At 41.5% G+C, this 20,600-nt stretch overlaps 1 protein-coding gene and 1 long non-coding RNA gene across 7 annotated transcripts in view; one reads left to right on the top strand and one right to left on the bottom strand.

Annotated features, from left to right (window-relative positions):
- The window catches only part of FTO (FTO alpha-ketoglutarate dependent dioxygenase), a 422,823-nt gene that overhangs the window by 82,182 nt on the left and 320,041 nt on the right, over positions 1 to 20,600 (bottom strand). Inside the window, exon 9 of one of the 5 annotated variants that reach the window (XR_008704362.1) lies at positions 3,225 to 3,374. The exons of 3 other annotated variants lie outside the window; for them this stretch is intronic. Coding sequence is in view for 1 of the 2 variants with exons in the window: in XM_055553638.1 (XP_055409613.1) it covers positions 17,049 to 17,139 (91 nt within the window). In the remaining variant the exon portion in view is untranslated. Of the gene's footprint in view, positions 1 to 3,224; positions 3,375 to 16,413; positions 17,140 to 20,600 lie in introns of those variants that run through there. One more of the 5 variants, XM_055553638.1, reaches the window with a different exon arrangement.
- LOC129632191 (uncharacterized) lies at positions 14,002 to 18,660 on the top strand. 2 transcript variants are annotated; one of them, XR_008704399.1, is made up of 3 exons: positions 14,002 to 14,899; positions 16,848 to 16,998; positions 18,524 to 18,660. It is a non-coding gene; the product is annotated as an uncharacterized LOC129632191 (long non-coding RNA). The 2 variants fall into 2 exon arrangements; XR_008704400.1 differs by lacking the exon at positions 14,002 to 14,899 and adding an exon at positions 15,035 to 15,313.

Below are 20,600 nucleotides of genomic sequence, written 5' to 3'. Positions count from 1 at the left end.
GATCAACATGGCTTGAAATGAACCCATCAGTGAACCTGGATCCTGCTAATGAAATGACTAGATTCTGGGTCTGTGAGCTCCACTGGCATCTTCTCAGAGGTCTGTGAGTTTTAACAGAATTTTAAAATTCTATGCCTTTGCGGGCTAAGTTGCTTCAATCGTGTCTGACTCTTTGTGACCCTATGGACTATACAGTTCCTATAGATACCAGGTTCCTCTGCCCATGAGATTGTCCAGACCAGAATACTGGAGTGGGTTGCCATGCCCTTCTCAGGGGGATCTTCCCGACCCAGGGATCGAACCCACGTCTTTTACATCTCTTGCATTGGTAGGTGGGTCTTTACCACTAGTTCAGTGATAATCTAAAATAATTATTTTATAAGTTACATAGACCAGATTTCTCTTTAGCTGACATTTTGAAATTGAAAAGCATCTTTATAGAGTTAGTACTTAATATTATGGGGATTCAGAACTGGCATCTATGAGATTTGACTATTAGAAGGATCTGAGAATACTTTTCTTCTAAGAGAAATCTGTAAATGCCTTTGACAATCATGTGTTGTCATGTGACATATCTTCCCTAGTATTATCTTGAACTGTTATTTGAGTCCTTTTTTGTTGTTCAGTCATCCAGTCATGTCCGACTCTGCGACCCCATGGACTGCAGATCAGCAGGCTTCCCCGTCCTTCACCATCTCCCAGGGTTTGCTCAAACTCATGTCCATTGAGTCCATGATGCCATCCAATCCTCTCATCCTCTGTCACTCCCTTCTCCTCCTGCCTTCAATCTTTTCCAGCATCAGGGTCCTTCATGTTTCTGTCTTATCTTCCAAAATAGATGGAAAACTTTCGGGACAGGGATTATGTCTTAGTCTTCTTTGGGTTTCGGATGTACCAAATCTAATCTTGCAAAGAGCAAGTGCTTGGTCAAAATTGGTTGTTCTCGTTTTGACTATGAAGGGCTGATCTGGTCAATGGATTCCCTGATGGATTCCCCTCTGATCCATCCACACTGGCTGCTGCTGCTGCTGCTGCGTCACTTCAGTCGTGTCCGACTCTGTGCGACCCCATAGACGGCAACCCACCAGAGGGGAATAAAACAATGAGGACAGTTTCACCAGCTATCCAACTGAAAATTATGGAAAGGAAGTACTCAAGCAGTCCAAATGTAAGTACTTATCTGCATGAGGTGAGCCTTATCTGCACAAGGGCTGCATTATTTGAAAACATTTCCTGTCCAATCACAGGGCTCCTCGGTGAAGCTTTTTATACCACAAAGGCTTTCATTATTCCTTTCTTCTAATAAGACAACAAAAATCAAGACCATTTTGAAGCATTTGTTTCTCATAACTGGTGAGAGGTACTAGAATTTTTTAAAAAGGTGGTGAATCTGAGTTATTAAAGTTTCTGGTAAACCCTTATTCTATGTTAATTGCCTGCTATTGTACAGAGAATCCTAAAAGTACTGTCCGTCTCCCACATGATCAGGGTGGTCCTGTGTGTCATCCCAAAGACGTCATTAGTAGCAAAATGAAGCCAGGAGATGTCAAGGAGACAGGATTAGAAGGAGCAGAGAACCTCAAAATGGGATTTTCCCACTTGAGGACTGAGAGGAGTGGAAAATTAATTGGCTCCTATCCATACACAGTGCATCATTGATTACCTGAAATCTTTTCTCATGCAAGTATGTAGACTTGATATATATGGATTTACAGAGTGTACTCTATCGTGTTAGTTAAGGACTCAGGCAGCAATCGACAGAGAGGCTAGCACAAATGAAGCCATGGACTAATTTACTAGAAGAAAGAATATTCTTTAACCAGTGCCTTTCCCATTGTTGTCACCTGCAGACAGGAATGGGATCAACCTGAGAGGTCCAGGACACAAGATAGCTGCTGGGATGTGAACTCATCCTGTGGTCCAGTGAATGTCATTCTTCACTGGAGGAAGAGACTTGTGCGGTTTCATGAAGAGAAAAAGATCAAAGTTGAAAATTGGTTGGATTTTACACTGCAGATGGGTGATTGCAGCCATGAAATTACAAGACACTTACTCCTTGGAAGGAAAGTTATGACCAACCTAGATAGCATATTCAAAAGCAGAGACATTACTTTGCCAACAAAGGTCCATCTAGTCAAGGCTGTGATTTTTCCAGTAGTCATGTATGGATGTGAGAGTTGGACTGTGAAGACAGCTGAGCACTGAAGAAATTGATGCTTTTGAACTGTGGTGTTGGAGAAGACTCTTGAGAGTCCCTTGGACTGCAAGGAGATGCAACCAGTCCATTCTAAAGGAGATCGGTCCTGGGTGTTTTTTGGAAGGAATGATGCTAAAGCGGAAACTCCAGTACTTTGGCCACCTCATGGGAAGAGTTGACTCACTGGAAAAGACTCTGATGCTGGGAAGGATTAGGGGCAGGAGAAGAATGGGACGACAGAGGATGAGATGGCTGGATGGCATCACTGACTCAATGGAAGGGAGTCTGAGTGAACTCCGGGAGTTGGTGATAGACAGGGAGGCCTGGCATGCTGCAATTCATGGGGTCTCAAAGAGTCAGACGCGACTGAACTGAACTGAACAGATAAATACATAAGTAAATTCGGACACATATTACTTCTTCAAAGATCATTCTAAAGAATGTGCGAGGGCTAGGGAAGAAAGTAGGCAGTTAAAGGAACCAATGATGAACTTCTTGTAAAACAGCCTGCCCTATGGCTCCCATCTCAACTAACAAAAGGGGATAGGGAAGGTAGTTTTAGGAAGAAAATGACAAAGTCAGGGCAAGTGAGGGAGCTTCTCTTCCTCTGGGAACTGTTCTTTGTTCAAGTGTTACTGTACATTCAGCATGAAAGTTAATTAACACACAGAACACTGCTGCCTGGAGCACCTTATGTAACTACGTAATTATGTGTGTGCTTAGTCGTTCAGTCGTGTCTGACTCGTTGTGGTCCCATGGATTTAGCCTGCCTGACTCCTCTGTCCATGAGGATTCTCCAGGCAAGAATACTCAAGTGGGTTGCCATATCCTCCTCCAGGGGTTCTTCCCAACCCAGGGATCAAACCCAGATCTCCCGCATTGCAGGTGGATTCTTTACTAGCTGAGCTACCAGGGAAGCAACTACATAATTATACCTGGAGTCTAATTAGGTAACGCTCCACTCTTCCTTGTCTCAGTCATCTCTCAAAGTGTGACTAGCATTCATTTAGGAAGCCTTGTGACATACCTGGGAAATCGAAAAGTTGTCCCTTTCAACATGTTGGATACACTAACAGCTTAAATGAGCTTTCCCATGTGCCTTTCATGTAGAAACTGAAACCTTGCGAGTTTCATCTTCCCAGATGCCTTTAGATTTTCTTCTGGTGTTTCATAGATTCTAGAACAGCATGTCAGGAGAATTCCATTTTACTCAGGCCATCACTCATTGGTGTTTGTACTGTTATTTATTTAACTTTCATAGGATGAATTAATATTGTTAACATTAACTCAGTGTTGATGGAATTCTGAGAAATTAAAATTTTTTCCCTTAGACTTTTCTGGAATTTCCCAAACACTTTACAAGGAAATATCTTTATATTTATCTTTATAAAGATATATACATCTAGATAAATATATGTATTTATATATAGATGATGCTGTTAAAGTGCTGCATGGCAGCAAATTTGGAAAACTCAGCAGTGCTCACAGGACTGTAAAAGGGTAGGTTTTCATTCCAATCCCAAAGAAGGACAATGCCAAAGAATGTTCAAACTACTGCACAATTGTGCTCATTTCTCATGCTAGCAATATAAAGCTCAAAATCCTCCAAGAACCAAGAATTGGTTCAACAGTACATGATCCAGAAGTACAAGCTGGATTTAGAAAAGGCAGAGGGACGAGAGATCAAATTGCTAACATCTGTTGGATCATAGAAAAAGTAAAAGAATTCCAGAAAAACATCTACTTCTGCGTCATTGACTATGCTAAAGCCTTGTGGATTATAATAAACTGTGGAAAATCCTTAAAGAGATGGGAATATCAGACCACCTTACCTGCCTCCTGAGAAACCTGTTTGCAGGTCAAGAAGCAAGAGTTAGAACCATACAGGAACAAAAGACTAGCTCAAAATTGGGAAAGGAGTACATCAAGACTGTATATTTTCACCCTGCTTATTTAACTTATATGCAGAGTACATGATGTGAAATGCTAGGCTGGATGAATCACAAGTTGGACTCAAGATCGCCGGGAGAAATATCAATAACCTTAGATATGCAGATGACACCACCCTTATGACAGAAAGTGAAGAGGAACTAAAGGGCCTCTTAATGAAGGTGAAAGAGGAGAGTTAAAAAGCTGGCTTAAAACTCAACATTCAAAAAACTAAGATCATGGTATCCAGTCCCATCACTTTATAGCAAATAACAAGAGGAGAAAAAGAAAACAGTGGCAGATTTTATTTTCATGGGCTCCAAAATCACTGTGACTGCATGATAACTGCAGCCCTGAAATTAAAAGACATTTACTCTTTGGAAGAAAAGCTATGACAAACCTAGACAGCATATTAAAAAGCAGAGACATTACTTTGCCAACAAAAGTCCATCTAGTCTAAGCTATGATTTTCCCAGTAGTCGTGTATGGATGTGAGAGTTGGCCCATAAAGAAGGCTGAGCACTGAAAAATTGATGCTTTCTAACTGTGGTACTGGAGAAGACTCTTGAGAATCCCTTGGAGAGCAAGAAGATCAGGTGGCCAAAGTATTGTAGCTTCAGCTTCAGTAATATACACAGTGTAACTTACTACTTTGGGATTTTATTTCAGAACTTAAAACACTGTGTACAACAAAATACTAATCTACAACTAAAGCTTTCATTTATACTACCAAATTGAAAAAAAATATACAAGCTATGCTGTAAATTGCCCCCAAGTATGTACAACTCAGTCACATAGGGTACAGATTTTAGTGACACATGACGAGACAAGAGTTGTAATCAATAAAGGTTAACAACAGATTCAGTTCAGTTGCTCAGTTGTGTACAACTCTTTGTGACCCCATGGACTGCAGCACACTAGGCTTCCCTGTCCATCACCAACTGTGGGAGCTTACTCAAACTCATGTTTATCAAGTCGGTGATGCCATCCAAGCATCTCATCCTCTGTCATCCCCTTCTCCTCCTGCCCTCAATCTTTCCCAGAATCAGGGTCTTTCAAATGAGTCAGTTCTTCGCATCAGGTGGGTAAAGTATTGGAGTTTCAGCTTCAGCATCAGTCCTTCCAATGAATATTCAGGACTGATTTCCTTTAGGATGGACTGGTTGGATCTCCTTGCAGTCCAAGGGACTCTCAAGGGTCTTCTCCAACACCACAGTTCAAAAGCATCAATTCTTTGATGCTCAGCTTTCTTTATAGTCCAACTCTCACATCCATACACGACTACTGGGAAAATCATAGCTTAGACTAGATGGACTTTTGTTGGCAAAGTAATGTCTCTGCTTTTTAATATGCTGTCTAGGTTGGTCATAGCTTTTCTTCCAAGGAGCAAGCGTCTTTTAATTTCATGGCTACAGTCACCATCTGCAGTGATTTTGGAGCCCCCCAAAATAAAGTCTCTCACTGTTTCCATTTTTTCCCCATCTATTTGCCATGAAGTGATGGGATCAGATGCCATGATCTTAGTTTTCTGAATGTTGAGCTTTAAGTCAACTTTTTAGTCTCTTCTTTTACTTTCATCAAGAGGCTCTTTAGTTCTTCACTTTCTGCCATAAGAGTGGTGTCATCTGCATATCTGAGGTTACTGATGTTTCTCCCAGCAATCCTGATTCCTGCTTATGCTTCATCCAGCCCGGCATTTCACATAATGTACCCTGCATATAAGTTAAATAAGCAGGGTGACAATATATAGCCCTGATGTACTCCTTTCCCAATTTGGAACCACTCTGTTGTTCCATGTCCACTTCTACCTGTTGCTTCTTGACCTGCATACAGATTTCTCAGGAAGCAGATCAGGTGGTCTGGTATTTGCATCTCTTTAAAAATTTTCCACAGTTTGTTGTGATTCATACAGTCAAAGGCTTTAGCTTAGTCAATAAAGCAGAAGTAGATGTTTTTCTGGAACTCCCATGCTTTTTCAATGATCCAGTGGATGTTGGCAATTTGATCTCTGGTTCCTCTGCCTTTTCTAAATCCAGCTTGAACATCTGGAAGTTCATGGTTCACGTACTGTTGAAGCTTGGCTTGGGGAGAATTTTGAGCATTACTTTGCTAGCATGTGAGATGAGTACAATTGTGTGATAGTTTGAACATTCTTTCCCATTGCCTTTCCTTGGAATTGGAATGAAACTGACCTTTTCCAGTCCTGTGGCCACTGCTAAGTTTTCCAAATTTGCTGACATATTGATGGCAGCACTTTCACAGCATCATCTTTTAGGATTTGAACAACAGATTATGTCTATGTTTTTGTCTGACTATCATTTCTAAGTGATATCATAAATTACCCAGGAGATTTGTCACTTGGGCTTGGCCCACCTTTGTTATCAGGTGAAAATGACAAAGGTACTGCCATGTTCCTGAAACTCTTGATGCCACGAACAGGAAGTTCACAGGAGCTGAATACCTCCTAAGGCATTCTGAAAATTGGTGGGAGGTGAAGAAGGATTGGGGGGAGTGAGAAGCAGAAGTTAATTATCTGTGATGCCTGGGTCCACTGCTTAGGCTCAGCCACACTACCTAAATGGTGGGCCAAACCAAAGGGATCAGAAACAAGTCTAATATTGCCAAGTTCACACTCTGCCTGAAGTGACTGTCAACTAAGGATAGATTAGACAAATCTGACTGCTCTATCAAAACATTCATCTCAAATCTTGATTAGTAAGCCCATTGAATTATGATTAATTCACAAGGGTGCTGCTGATAGATAAGATACTTTATCTGACAATGTGTACTAGTTGCTTTGCCTGAAGCAAAAGAAAAGGCAACACAAAACAAAACATAAACTTCTGAAGTTGTTAGGAAAATAAACAGTAGCAAGTACAGAACATTGAGAAGGATAATGAGGCTACACGCACCTTCTAATTTACTAAAGAGCTTGTTTGTGAGGATCCAGCCCTGATAACAAAACGAGAGGGATTAAGGAAAGACATATACTGGGAACAATAAATTGCAAACAAGAGAAGCCCAGGACGCCCTCTTGCCTTTTGAGCAAGCAATGTGTCAGAGCTGGTGCTTGGGGTTGCTGGAGGACGTGTCACCCTCAGTTTGGTAACATCCCAGTTATTCAAGGTCCCCACAGTCAAAGCTTTTGACCTCTGGTGTTGGAGAAGACTCTTGAGAGTCCCTTGGACTGCAAGGAGATCCAACCAGTCCATCCTAAAGGAGATCAGTCCTGGGTGTTCATTGGTAGCACTGATATTGAAGCTGAAACTCCAATACTTTGGCCACCTGATGCGAAGAGCTGACTCATTTGAAAAGACCCTGATGCTGGGAAAGATTGAGGGCAGGAGGAGAAGGGGACAACAGAGGATGAGATGGTTGGATGGCATGACTGACTCAATGGATATGGGTTTGGGTGGACTCCGGGAGTTGGTGATGGGCAGGGAGGCCTGGCGTGCTATAGTTCATGGGGCCGCAAAGAGTCAGACATGACGGAGCAACTGAACTGATAGTCAAAGCTACAATTTTTCCAGTAATCATGTATGGGTGTGAGAGTTGGACCATAAAGAAGGCTGAGCGCCAAAGAATTGATGCTTTCAAAATGCGCTGCTGCAGAAAACTCTTGAGAGTCCCTTGGACAGCAAGGAGATCAAACCAGTCAATCCTAAAGGAAATCAACCCTGAATATTCATTGGAAGAACTGATGCTGAAACTGAAGCTCTAATACTTTGGCCCCCTGATGCGAAGAGCCAACTCATTGGAAAAGACCCTGATGCTGGGAAAGACTGAAGGCAGGAGAAGAACGGGGTGACAGAGCATCATGAGATGGTTGGATGGCATCATGGACTCAATGGACATGAGCTTGAACAAACTCATGTGAAGGACAGGGAAGGATAGTGAAGGACAGGGAAGCCTGGTGTGCTGCAGTCCATGGGGTCACAAAGAGTCACACACAACTTAGCAACAGAACAACAGTTTCTCAGGCCAGAGCCAGATCAGAATTGGCCTTCCTTTTTCAATGTTACCATCCAATCATTTTTTTCTCTGGGATGAAGGTGTTGGCCCATAGAAATATTCAGCAGATCTAAACTCCTGGGATTGTCAGAAGGTGGTTGTTAATTTTTGTCACTATTAGGGATTGAAATGATGAAGAGTGGGGAAAAGACTAGGACTTTTGTTCTTCGTTTTCTTAAGAAAAGGGATTACAATGAGTCTTTTAAAATATTTTTCTTTCTTTTCCTTTTGGCTTTGTTGGAGGCAAGGAAACCTTCAATATGATATATGTGAAAGCCTGAGTTTAGTACTTAAAGACTAAATGACTCCAGAAAAACTACCACAGCATCTCTCATTCCCTTATCAAGCCAGTTCATCCCCAGTCCAAACCTAAGCATTATCAATCAGCCTCTGTCCTTTCAGGGCTTTGTCGATCCCCCAAATTTGGCTGCAGCTATTGGGGGAAGGGAGGTACATAGTAAGAGGATGCTAAGTACTCAAAATCTCATGTAATTTTAGACGGTATCATTATCTTATCCCGACCTTATGATTTTTTCCAAAAGCCTAACGTCCTATAATCACGTTTCTCTTTAGCTAGTATTAACCTTTCGGTGACTTCTCTCTTTTCTCTCTCTCTCTCATAACTACTCTCTGTTAATCAATTGTGCACTGCAGATGGGGGTCAAGGAAACCTACTTCCTCCTCTGATAGCCTCCAATGTTTCTACTCTTGGGGATAAAAGTGCTTTAAATGGAGTTATATTCTAGGAAAATCAATATATGATTACTGCAAAGATTTGTATTGATTGTCCTGTTGCATTGCAAAAAGGCTAAAGAAAAATGGCAGGGCACATTTGCCTTCAATTTCTACTCCACCGAGTTTGTTGTGAATGTTTGGGGCAAGAAGAAAATGTTGGAACTTTATTTGACGACCTAAAGTTTTCATCATTCAATCCACTTCCTTCTCTCTCTACCTGTGAAAACGCTTCATTATAACTCTCCTGGCTTCTTGTCTATAACAGTGGTGTGACATCAGGGACTCCTAGGAGAGAGCTGAAGAGTATCTACTCCCCACAAGGGGACTGTGTCTGAAATTGCTGGCTCCCTTCCTGCATCCATGCTCCTTTTCTCCCTACGTTACTGAAACCTGCTTTTGTTGGGAGTCACATTGTACTCAGCTGAAAAATATTTGTTTCCTTTATTGACAGGTGTGACGAAGTTTTGACTAATGGAATCTAGAGGGAGATTGTTGTGTGCTAAGGAGAAGGGGAAGACAGAGGACGAGATGGTTGGATGGCTTCACCAACTCAATGGACATAAGTTTGAGGAAAGCTCCGGGAGATGAAGGACAGGGAAGCCTGGTGTGCTGCAGTCCATGGGGTCGCAAAGAGTTGGATGGCTTCACCAACTCAATGGACATAAGTTTGAGCAAAGCTCTGGGAGATGGTGAAGGACAGGGAAGCCTGGTGTGCTGCAGTCCATGGGGTCGCAAAGAGTCGGACACGACTGAGTGACTGAACAACAACTAAGTCGCTTCAGTAGCGTCCGATTCTTTGCGACCCTATGGATGGTAGCCCACCAGGCTCCTCCGTCCATGGAACTGTCTAGGCAAGAATACTGGAGTGGGTTATCGTGCCCTCTTGCAGGGGATCTTCTCTACCCAGGGATGGAACCTGAGTCTCGTAACGTCTCCTGCATTCGTAGGCAGGTTCTTTGCCACTAGGTAAGGGCTCCCGGGGAAGTTCCTTAAAAGGGGGAGTGAGTAGAGGGGTGACTCCATTGTCAGGCACATTTACCTTCCCCTCTTTCTTCCTTCTTCCTACCTGGAATGTAGATGAGATGTTAAGAGCTGGAGCAGTTCTATTGTGATCATGAAGTAAACCTTAAGATAGAAGCCATGTCAAAAGTCTGACAGAGTGGAAAGACTGAAGGAGCTCTGAATACTGGTAATGTTGTGAGGCGTCCATAAGGGCCCCAGTCTTTGTGGATTCCTCTCACATGAAGGAAATATAAATCTCCATAAGGTGGAAGACACTGTCTTTCAGATCTGCAATATTTATAGCCAAACATAAGATATTTCTCCTACAAAATACCTGATTATGTGGGTCCTCAATGTCATAATGAGTAATAAAAATGAGTTATGTTTGTCTCTAATGTCATAGGCAAGAGCTACTGGGTTGTCCAAATACTTCATGATGTGCATGATCATTTAGTTGCTTTTCTAATCATTAGTGTGGAGGAATTACTATAGTAATACAATCTTAAAAGTTCAGTAAATATTTGTTATTTTCAGCTGTGCAGTCTCCATTTCTTTTTCTTATAACTCCTTCTAGTAACACGACTCCAATTTTCTTTCGGGAAATTGTTTCCCCCAGTAGTGGGACTTAGCGGGACTGCCCTCAGGGTGACTGCGCCTCCCCTAGCTGAGAACCAGGCACAAGATTCGGGCTGGGTCCCATTACTTTTTTGTTTGTTTGTTTAAAGACTGCAAATTTGTTTCTTTCTAATTTTATTGATTTATTTTTGGCTGTGTTGGGTCTTCGCTGCTGTGCAGGCTTTTCTCTAGTTGAGGTGAGCTGGGGGGTCTACTCTCTAGCTGCAGTGCGAGGGCTTCTCATTGTGGGGGCTTCTCTTGTTGTGGAGCACAGGCTCTAGGGCATGCAGGCGTCAGCAGTTGCGGCACACGGCTCAGTAGCTGTGGTACGCAGGCTTAGTTGCTCCACAGCATGTGGGATCTTCCCGGACCAGAGATGGAACCCATGTCTCCTGCATTGGCAGGCGGATTCTTTACCACTGAGCCACCAGGGAAGCCCTGGGCCCCATCAGATTTTGATTCTTGAGTGGAGCAGAGCTTATTTCCTCTTATTATTGAGTGTACACACTTCCCTGCTGCCTGGATCCTAGAAACGACAGGTTTCTTCTCCCATCTGAGTCATTTTTCACAGGTACTGTAAACCACCCCATAGCCTTTTATAAAAAGAACCTTTCTCTCCTGCCCTTTTTTTTTTTTTTTTTTGGACTTAAGTTAACCAGCATTTGTTTCTGTTGCTTGCCATCAAAGCATTCTAACTCAGAAATTATCCTCAGAAGGGAACTATGAAGCAGTCACCTTTCTTTTGCTTAAAAGATTGTCTCAGGGAAAAGGTGGGAAAAAACTCCCACCCTCTGCCTGGGGTGGGAGTCTAACCAGGGGTTCTATGGTCAGACAGGGCACACTGCTCTGACTCCCTGCTTTGGAAAGCACTGTACTCAGGGCTCAGTAAGATGCAGCAGATGCTCTACAACAAAATCATCCCATGAGATAATAAGATTCGTTCCGGTCTTTCTTCAAATAAATTTGAAATCGAATTTCCAAAATTAAGGGACCCAGGAAACCCGTTCTTTGTCTTACTGAAAAACCAGCAGACACCCGACATGATTTAATGCACAGCCCGATATCTATACACAGGTAGGGAACGTGGGTTCTCACTGAATGTAAGAATTGCAGAATGAGTGCACCCAAACCCTACAGCTTCAAGGCCCATTTAGAATGTTCTGGCACAAGAGGCATTTTATTATGACAAATTAAGAGAGGGAGCTTCCAAAAACCTCTCCTTTACGGACAGAATATTCACCCCATTAGAAGGTCTTCCTGACGGCTCATGGCCTAAGCAATTTAACTTTTTCATTGAAAAAGGACAGAAGTTGCTGATTATGGATCATATGATTATGGATAATGAGATAAGTCTGCTCGTTATGGATTATGACATTTGCTTTAAAAACTGCAGCTTAAATAGAAGGTGATATTAAATTAGGAGAAAAGTGTAAAGTTAGTAAGAATCACAGTAATATTGATAAAAAGTAATCTTTATTGAGTGCTTCCTGTCCCCAAAACTTGACATATATAAAGTTATATAATACTCATAATAATCCATGAAGTAAGCACTATTATTATCCCTTTTATTCAGATGGGGAATAATGAGATTCAGATGAGGCAGGGAGGTTAATTTACTTAGCCAACATCATTTAGTTTGTACATGGAAGAAGCAGGATAAACCTCAGTACTGCTCTGATAAAACTGTATATTCTTCCTACGCTGCTGGTGGTAACATAACCTACCATAACTAGTCCAGGAAGCTATTTTGGTCATGTAAGGCAAAAAGCCACACACAAACATTTATATCTTTTACTTAACAAGTGCACTTCTAATACTATACTCCAGGTAGACAATCTAAACAAAGAAAACACCTAAAGAGATTTTTATCACATCATTATTCTTAACAGTGAAACTCAGTGGAAGTAACCCAACTTTTCAATAATGGAGAATGAGTAAATAAAATACACTGTTGAACCTTAATGGATTATTAGCATCATTATGAAAATACACAACTATTAAATTATCCAGCAACACAGGGAACACTGGTATTTAAAAAAGCAGAATACAAAATTAGATGTATTCAATGGTGACATCTAAATTCAACACTGTACTCACATTCACACAGCCCACAGCTGGAAACTGACTTTCAAAATGAAAATGGTTATGTTACGACAGTGAGACTGTGGCTATGTCCCCTCTTTGCTGCGCCTCCACCCCACTGAGTTCTTCTCTATCATTTTTAAAATCTCAGGAAGGATGAAAAATGACACAGGAAAAATGCTTTGAAGAAAGGAGGAGGAAAGGCACCAAGTTTCTACTGCCCCTAGATGCTTCTGGATCTTGATTGGCAAAGTCTATCGTCACCCCTTCACTGTAGATTAACTAGAAGGAGGGGAGGCTTAGCCACGCAAGGCTCTTTATCCAGTCAAGGTAAATGAAGTTCGGCTGGTCAGGAGAGTAAATAAGATTAGTTATGGGCTCCAGGTCATCCACTCACGGAGGTCAGCGAGTGTGAGATTATTATCCTTGGTAGAAGAGCAGCAAAATAGCATTAAGGAATAAATTAATGAAAAAGGTAGAAGATTATTTGAACTAAAGCCCTAATCAGTTTAGAGATTTCACTCAACTGCTCTACCGGCCATCAGTCAAGCTCACAAAACAAATATGCTTGTTCTCTTAAGTAATTCCAGGAGATCTCCCTTTCTTGCTTCAAAGACATCCAATCTAAGGAAAGTCATGAATAAAGTTACGCCAGTCTGCTGTTACACCTCATACAAAATCCACCGAAGCATTAAGGTGCATGCTACTAAAATAGTAAGGCAGACTATTTATACTAGACGCATAATTCCCAGTCCTATTTGGTCTCTGATTCCAAATAGAACAGCATTCTACATCCATTCAGAAACACTGAATACACCAACGTGCAAACTGCATATTTTATTAAATAAACACAAACTGGGAGATAATGACATACATTTGTTTTCATTACAAGGAGTAATGCAATATTTCTCCAAGGCTTACTGCATTAGCATTTCTTGCCACGTTTCAAATGCCTTTGAACTTTCTGAAAAGCTACATCTGTTAGCTCCCGTGTATACAGCCGAAAGTTACCAAGTGAATTAAGTTTTAATATAAATTGCTTTGTTCACTATTAAGATTGATGTTGGACACACTGTACTGTAAGTTGCAAACTGCAATTACAATTCGTTGCAATTATCTGTGGTTGTTAATAGCACAAGATAGCATGTCACTTTCTACCGAGTGTATAATTCATCATTTGTGTGTTTTTTTCCTGGTGAACTCTTGTGGTATTCCAAATGTATAATCTTGTTGTATTTATTTCCCAGCGGTCCAACAAAATGCACAGCAAGTGCTGACTAGAACAAACTAAAAAGCCCTGCTATTGACAAGCCGTCACTTGTGTGGTAATGAACATTCTGCCTTCACTTTCACCTCCACCAACCGGCAGCTTTAATTTATGATAAAGCAAAGGAGAGGCAACCTCCAGGTTTATTATACCCTCAGTGCTGTTTCAAATAAAGTAATTAGAAGGTCAAGAGACAGGTCTGGAAAGCCAAATATAAATGCAACCCTTCTGTACCGACATTGAAGAAGAAGAAGAAGAAGAAAAAAAAAGCCTGGTGTGTTCAAAGAGCATTTTATCCATCTTTCTTCCCAGAGCAGAGCAAGTCAATTTTTTTTTTCCCCCAATACTACCGTAACCAATCAGAAACAGTGGCAACTCCATCCTTTCACTCTCTAATTTGCTCCATATGGAGTACAGGCAATACACCTAAGAGATACTGTCCTTAAGAGAAAGTCATGAACCAGTCCCCCAAAACTGTTCTGAACTGTAAACTCAGGATAGTGATTAGACATTGTATTTTATTTTTTAATAAAAAAATTCAATAGGTGAATGATGGAAAAGTTCTGGAGAAATCTGAGTAATATAACAATAATCCCGTCCTCCCCACTTCAAAAAAAAGGCTTTAAACATCTATTTAAAAACCTTCTGCTTAGAATTTTTTCTTGAAAAAAAAAAAAAAAAAGGAGGGGAAGGAGTTGAGTTGGAAAACAATCACCCTTTCAATATATTTTGTTATCAGTGATGAAAAAAACAATTCTAATAAACTAGCATGCTGTTTCTAAGGAATTGTCTGTAATACCATTCTTCATTTCAAAGGCTCCTAATTTTAATACATACATTGTGGTCTGCTGGCCCTCTCTCTACCTTTTTTGTCTCCTATAGAACAATGATACCACGCTAAAAAAAAAAAAAAAAAAAAAAAGGCTTGTGAAACCCAATGGACCTTGACCTTATATCCAGTCTACTTTCTGAGGAGTAAGTTAGAAGATTTTAAGGACCACATTCTCTCTTCTAAGCCAGTGCCTTAAAGTATTTTCATCCATGGATCCCTTTTGTGGGAGGTAAGGCCCCAGGGATCTATGCCATTTCTCTCATTAGCCTACAGTTCCAAACCCTTGTCCTGGCTCCTAAATGAGAGGAAGCGGGTAGGGGAAGAGGAGAGAAGGGTGGGATGGGGAGAAGAGAAGGAAGTGGCAAGGGGAAGAGGGACAGAAGGTGAGGCCAAGAAGGAGACCAAACCAGAACTTCCAGAACTCCACCGGCTCCCTCACAGGCTGACTTTAGGGCTACACAAGTCACTGCAGGTGACTACAAAAGCCCGAACAGACACTCGGAGGCATCACAGTCATCTTGATCCGCCTCTTTTGAGGGACTGGGGAGCGTGCACTCCCAAAGCCTTTCTGAAACAGCATTTTGTTGTGTCATTTTTGCATCAAGTACTTTTTCAAGGAGTTGGTATAATTACGCCTGATTATGTAAGTGGTGGAAATGTATGTAATCTCATAATTAGGACATGTAATTATGTTGTAAAAATCCTTAGGAAACTGTAAAATAGAAAGCACAAGAAAAGAGTAGGTGGGGTTTCTTTTCCTTTTCTTTTTTTTTTTTTAATCCCCACTCCTAAAAAAACAACTGACTCAATGACTCCATCATGGCATGCTAGGAAATGGGTACCTTTGGAGCCCCCATGTACCTGGGTGAAGGAGCTGGCAGCTCTGATCCAAGATCACCTTTCGTATCCTGGTGCCAAAGAGTATTTGCAAGTCATGCACTGACACAGACTCAACGTGTGTATCATACGACCCAACCGCATATGCGCTGTGTGCTAGATTGCTTCACTTGTGTCCGACTCTTTGCAACTCTGTGGACTGTAGCCTGCCAGGCTCCTCTGTCTATGGGATTCTCCAGGCAGGACCAGAGTGGGTTGCCATACAAAATGCAAAATAGTACTGAATTTCTGAGGCATACGGTGTCTAGGTTGGTTTTTTCACTTCCCTGGTGGCTCAGTGGTAAAGAATCTGCCTGCAAACTCAGGAGATACGGGTTCAATCCCTGGGTCAGGAAGATCCCCTGGAGAAGGAAATGGCAACCCACTCCAGTATTCTTGCCTGGGGAATCCCATGGACAGGGAAGCCTGGTGGGCTACAGTCCACAGGGTCACAAAAGAGTCGGACATGACTTAGTGACCAAACAACAACTGGTTTATTCAACCAGGAAACACATGGATTTTTTTTTTTCCCTCTGTTGTAGCTTTAAAAAATGTTTTTCTTACTTATTTTACCCTAAATTATAATGTTCCTAAATCATCTGTGGCACTAGTGGGGAAATATGTGTAGAAATACAGCACATTCTTTTCAAAATACTCTTTGAGGCAGGGATTTCAGCCATTCCTACAAGGAGATCAAAAGTATGCGACTGACGTGAATTCCTCAATCCCCCTCTTCTTTCCTGGTCTTTTCCTGGAGGTGCTCATCAGGACTGAAATGCTGTGCAGTAGAATCAGATGCACAGAGCCCGGGTGATTCAGCCTGGACAGCGAGGCTTGTTTCATCAGGCTGTAAACCTTCAATCTCAGCAGCAGCCCTGACCATAGCATTACTAGATGTCAAATCTCTACCAAACAGAAAATCCTCCAACTTCTACCTCTTCCCCCTAAGGAGACCCTCAGCACCGAAGGTATATAAAAATAGAGGAGTTCCTGGTTTCCGTCTTAGGGGCCCAGCACTGAAGTCAGTTTTTAGAAAAATGGAAAGGAAATAACAGAGAGTGATCAGCCTACGTGAGGACCTTGCAAGTGTCTGCCCAGAACGGGCCAAACCAAGTGCTTGCATATATTTTGCATACATTCATTAGATGCATGAACTGTTACTAAAGAATTTTAAATGGTCCTGAGAGTGCGCCAGAGACTGAGGAAAGAAAAGCACGGTGACTGTGGGAGGCACTGTCGGTTACCTCCCCGGCAACCATTTCCTTCTTGTTCCTCGCTAACAGAACCTCTATTTTATTCAGGTGTTCAATATTCAGAGGAATGGACTCCAGTGCTGGCTCAGGAGGAAGTCCTGGTTAATAAAGCCAATGATGGTGTTTCCACTTCCCTTGCCAGTCCTCCGTTTAGGAGGAGACAGCCGACCCGGACCTGGGCAATGAGACCAGAGGGAAGGTCAGTTGGGAGTTCTTGTGAAGGATTTTCTCACTCTAGAGAAGGAGGCACTAGAAGACTTGATCTGTTTCCACTGTTGCTGCTTCTGCATCTGGATGTGATGCCTGGAGCAGCTGCAGCCATTTGGAACATGAAGGAAGCCTGCATAAGGGTAAAGGTTAAAATGGCAGAGCTTACAAGACAGGAATCCAGGTATTCAGTGACATCATGGGACCTATGATCATATCAACCTACAGCTGTTCTACTTCTGAACTTCCTGTAATGGGAGATAATAATAGGCCTTGTTTAAGCCAACTTGAGTCAGAGCACAATTTGATACTGTATCCATTTGTCCATTAAGGAAACTAGCATTTATATTTTTAGCTTAGCTACAAGCCTAACAACACATCTGAATTTAAATCTCATTTACTAAAACTCAACTGGCATCTGCATATATTACTGGTGGGGTTTGTTTTCTTTTTAATCGGTCTAATCCTTTTGGAAAGCGGTTTGTCAATATATATCAAGAGTCATAAAGAAGCTTATAAATTTTGATCCAGTATTTCATTTTGAACAATTTATCTCAAGGAAATAATCTAAAACATGGAGACATATTTTTAATAGAGTATTATGCATCCATTAAAAATGATGGTTAAAACTGTTAGTAAAGTGAAAAATATTTATAAGAGGAAAAGAAAAGATTATAATAATAATAACACTAAATCAGCAACAATAAAGCTCAACATGTTACGAAGGTTTACGAGCTGGAAATAAAACCTATGAAAATGGTCAGAGAGTTGGTGGCATGGTAGGACATTAGGAATGAGTTACTTTTTCCTGTTCTTTTGTTTCCAAATTCCCTAAATACAAAATATATATATATTTGAAATTTCTACCCTCTATTATTCAGCTGCTTAATACAATTTGTGGGGAACGCTGATTGAAAATGTCTGAGAGGGAGATTGGGCTAGCCTGGGGAAAAGACTTGAGGCAGATGCAGAAAGCTCATTAGCCCCAGGATTTCTTCACAACTAGTTGGATTTTTCTCCTTTAAATTCTGGCTTCCTTTTTCTTCCTTCCTTCCTTCCTTTCTTTCCTTTTTTTTTAGAGGTGATGATTTCATTGGGTAACAAGAATGGTTAAGAAGTATGGGACAGTGAGCTGACACACCATCACTGAAAGCAGCCCATTGGGGGGAAATTCCTATTTCTAAATAAGAGAAAAAAAATTCCAACTGCTTTGTTTTGAGTGTTCTGCTTCAGAATAAATTTGCCCAGAAGCGCAAAAGGGTACAAGGTGGGAACTGGGAGGCATTAGGGCATTTTTTAAAAAACAATAAAATGCAGGGACATAGGTGCTGCTTCTAGTTCTAAGCCAACAATGGCACTATTGACAGACTCCCAAAGACGCTCACGATATTCCACATAATTAAGAGGGATTGTTGGCATCAGAGGGACCAGAAATGTCCTGTAGATTAACTGCTGACTTCATTGCTAATGACTGCCCAATTTCTTTAGACTAATTGGTGCAATCTACATTTTTGCAGCAAAGATGAAGTATCAACTTGATTTGGTGTCGATAAAAAATTGATGGATGCTTCTGACTGCTACTTCTCAACAATACATGGATTATTACTACCATAATTATCATAAATGACAAAACATGGGCAAGTGGTGATTACAAGTCTAATTCTATCTTGAGGTTTTAATGGCATAAACCACTCAGGCTTTACACTCATGATTTACTGCATCATCAAAATCCCTGAAAGGATTACCCTTGGGTGAATGCCACTCATTATCTTACCAATAATGCACTGTTTGGGCTCGACATGAAACAAATAATCGAGACTGAGCTCTTGGAAAAGCCCTTATAAAATATTTAAATCTCTAGTTTGAGAAGGAGGCAGATACCTGCCAAAATCTTTCTCTGCATGTCTGGATGTTAAGAGTTGCATTTTGCTCTGACATGCACAGAGGCTGGGAATCTCTGTGTCACACAAGAACCTACCAAGCTGTGTGCCAAAGCCTGGAGATGCTGTTACCACCTTGGTTACTGCCAACTGAGCACCAGACTGCCACTGACCTGGCAGACAGAAAATGTTATAAACCTCACATGCTCCCCAACTGATTGTGCACAAACACTAGACCTGCAGGAACTGGGGGAAGAAGACGGGGAGGAAGGCAGGGAGGAGGAGTTTGTTGCTCTTTGGGGGAAATGCACGGAATACCTTGTGCTGCAATAAAAGCCATTTAGGCTGCTGCAGAGGAAGCTCCAGTACTAGGGAGATCATAGATTGGAATTGTAAGATAAGAAGCCCACGCCAGGTGGGCGACCAAAGAGTAAACACAGTGAAAGTGAGGGGGCAGTGCCAAGCAGGTAAGAGATGTTTGTTCCCTGTACAACAGGCAGCTACCCATTGCTGCCAAGTGATTGTCGCCAGGTGGAAGGGGACCAGTACTGTCCAATCATCTGTTCTTCTTAATTTTTAAAAGGGAAGTCGACTTGGTTTTAAAATGTTGGCAAACAAATATGAAAAAGTCTACAAGTAGTACATGCCAGAGTGTGGAGAAAAGGGAGCCCTCCTACACTGCGGGTGGGAATGTAAACTAGTGCAGCTGCTATTGAGAACAGTATGGATGTTCCTTAAGAAACTAAAAACAAAGCTACCATATGATCCAGCAATCCTACTCCCGCCACATAGAGCTGGAGAAAACGCTAATTTAAAAAAATGCATGCACCTCAATGTTCAGAGCAGCACTATTTACAATAGACAAGACATGGAAACAACCTAAATGCCCATCTACAGATGAATGGATAAAGGAGATGCGGTTTATTTATACTATGAAATATTACTCAACCATAAAAAAAGGTGAGACCTCCCTGGCAGCCCAGTGGTTCAGACTTCACCTGCCAGGGCAGGGGTTCGATTCCTGGTCAGGGAGCTAAGATGCCACAAAACTCAGGGCCAAAAAACCAAAACATAAAAACAGAAGCAATATTGTAACAAATTCAATAAAGATTTTTTAAATGGCCCACATCAGAAAAAAGAAAAAAAAGAATGAAATAATGCCACTTGCAGCAACATGGAGAGACCTAGAAATGATCATACTAAGTGAAATAAGTCAGAAAGAAAGAGACAAGTATCATGGTATCACTTATATGTGGAATCTTTTAAAAGGATACAAATAAACTTATATACAAAACAGACCCACTGACACAGAAAACAAATTTATGGTACCCAAAGGAGAACAGGGTTACAGAGCAAGGAATAAATTACGAGTTTGGGAAACATATACACATTGTGTGTGCATGTGTACTAAGTCACTTCAGATGAGTCCGACTCTTTGCGACTCCGTGAACTGTAGCCCGCCAGGCTCCTCTGTCCATAGGATTCTCCAGGCAAGAATACTGGAGTGGGATGGAAGAAATCAGAATAGAAAGAGACACATGTACCCCAATGTTCATTGTAGCACTGTTTACAATAGCTAGGACATGGAAGCAACCTAGATGTCTTTCGGCAGACGAATGGATAAGGAAGTTGTGGTACACATACATACACAATGGACTATTACTCAGCTATAAAAAAAGAATGCGTCTGAGTCAGTTCTAATGAGGTTGATGAA

This window comes from Bubalus kerabau, chromosome 17, assembly GCF_029407905.1.
Source record: "Bubalus kerabau isolate K-KA32 ecotype Philippines breed swamp buffalo chromosome 17, PCC_UOA_SB_1v2, whole genome shotgun sequence".
NCBI lineage: Eukaryota > Metazoa > Chordata > Mammalia > Artiodactyla > Bovidae > Bubalus > Bubalus kerabau.
This window is presented reverse-complemented; position numbering and strand designations above follow the sequence as displayed.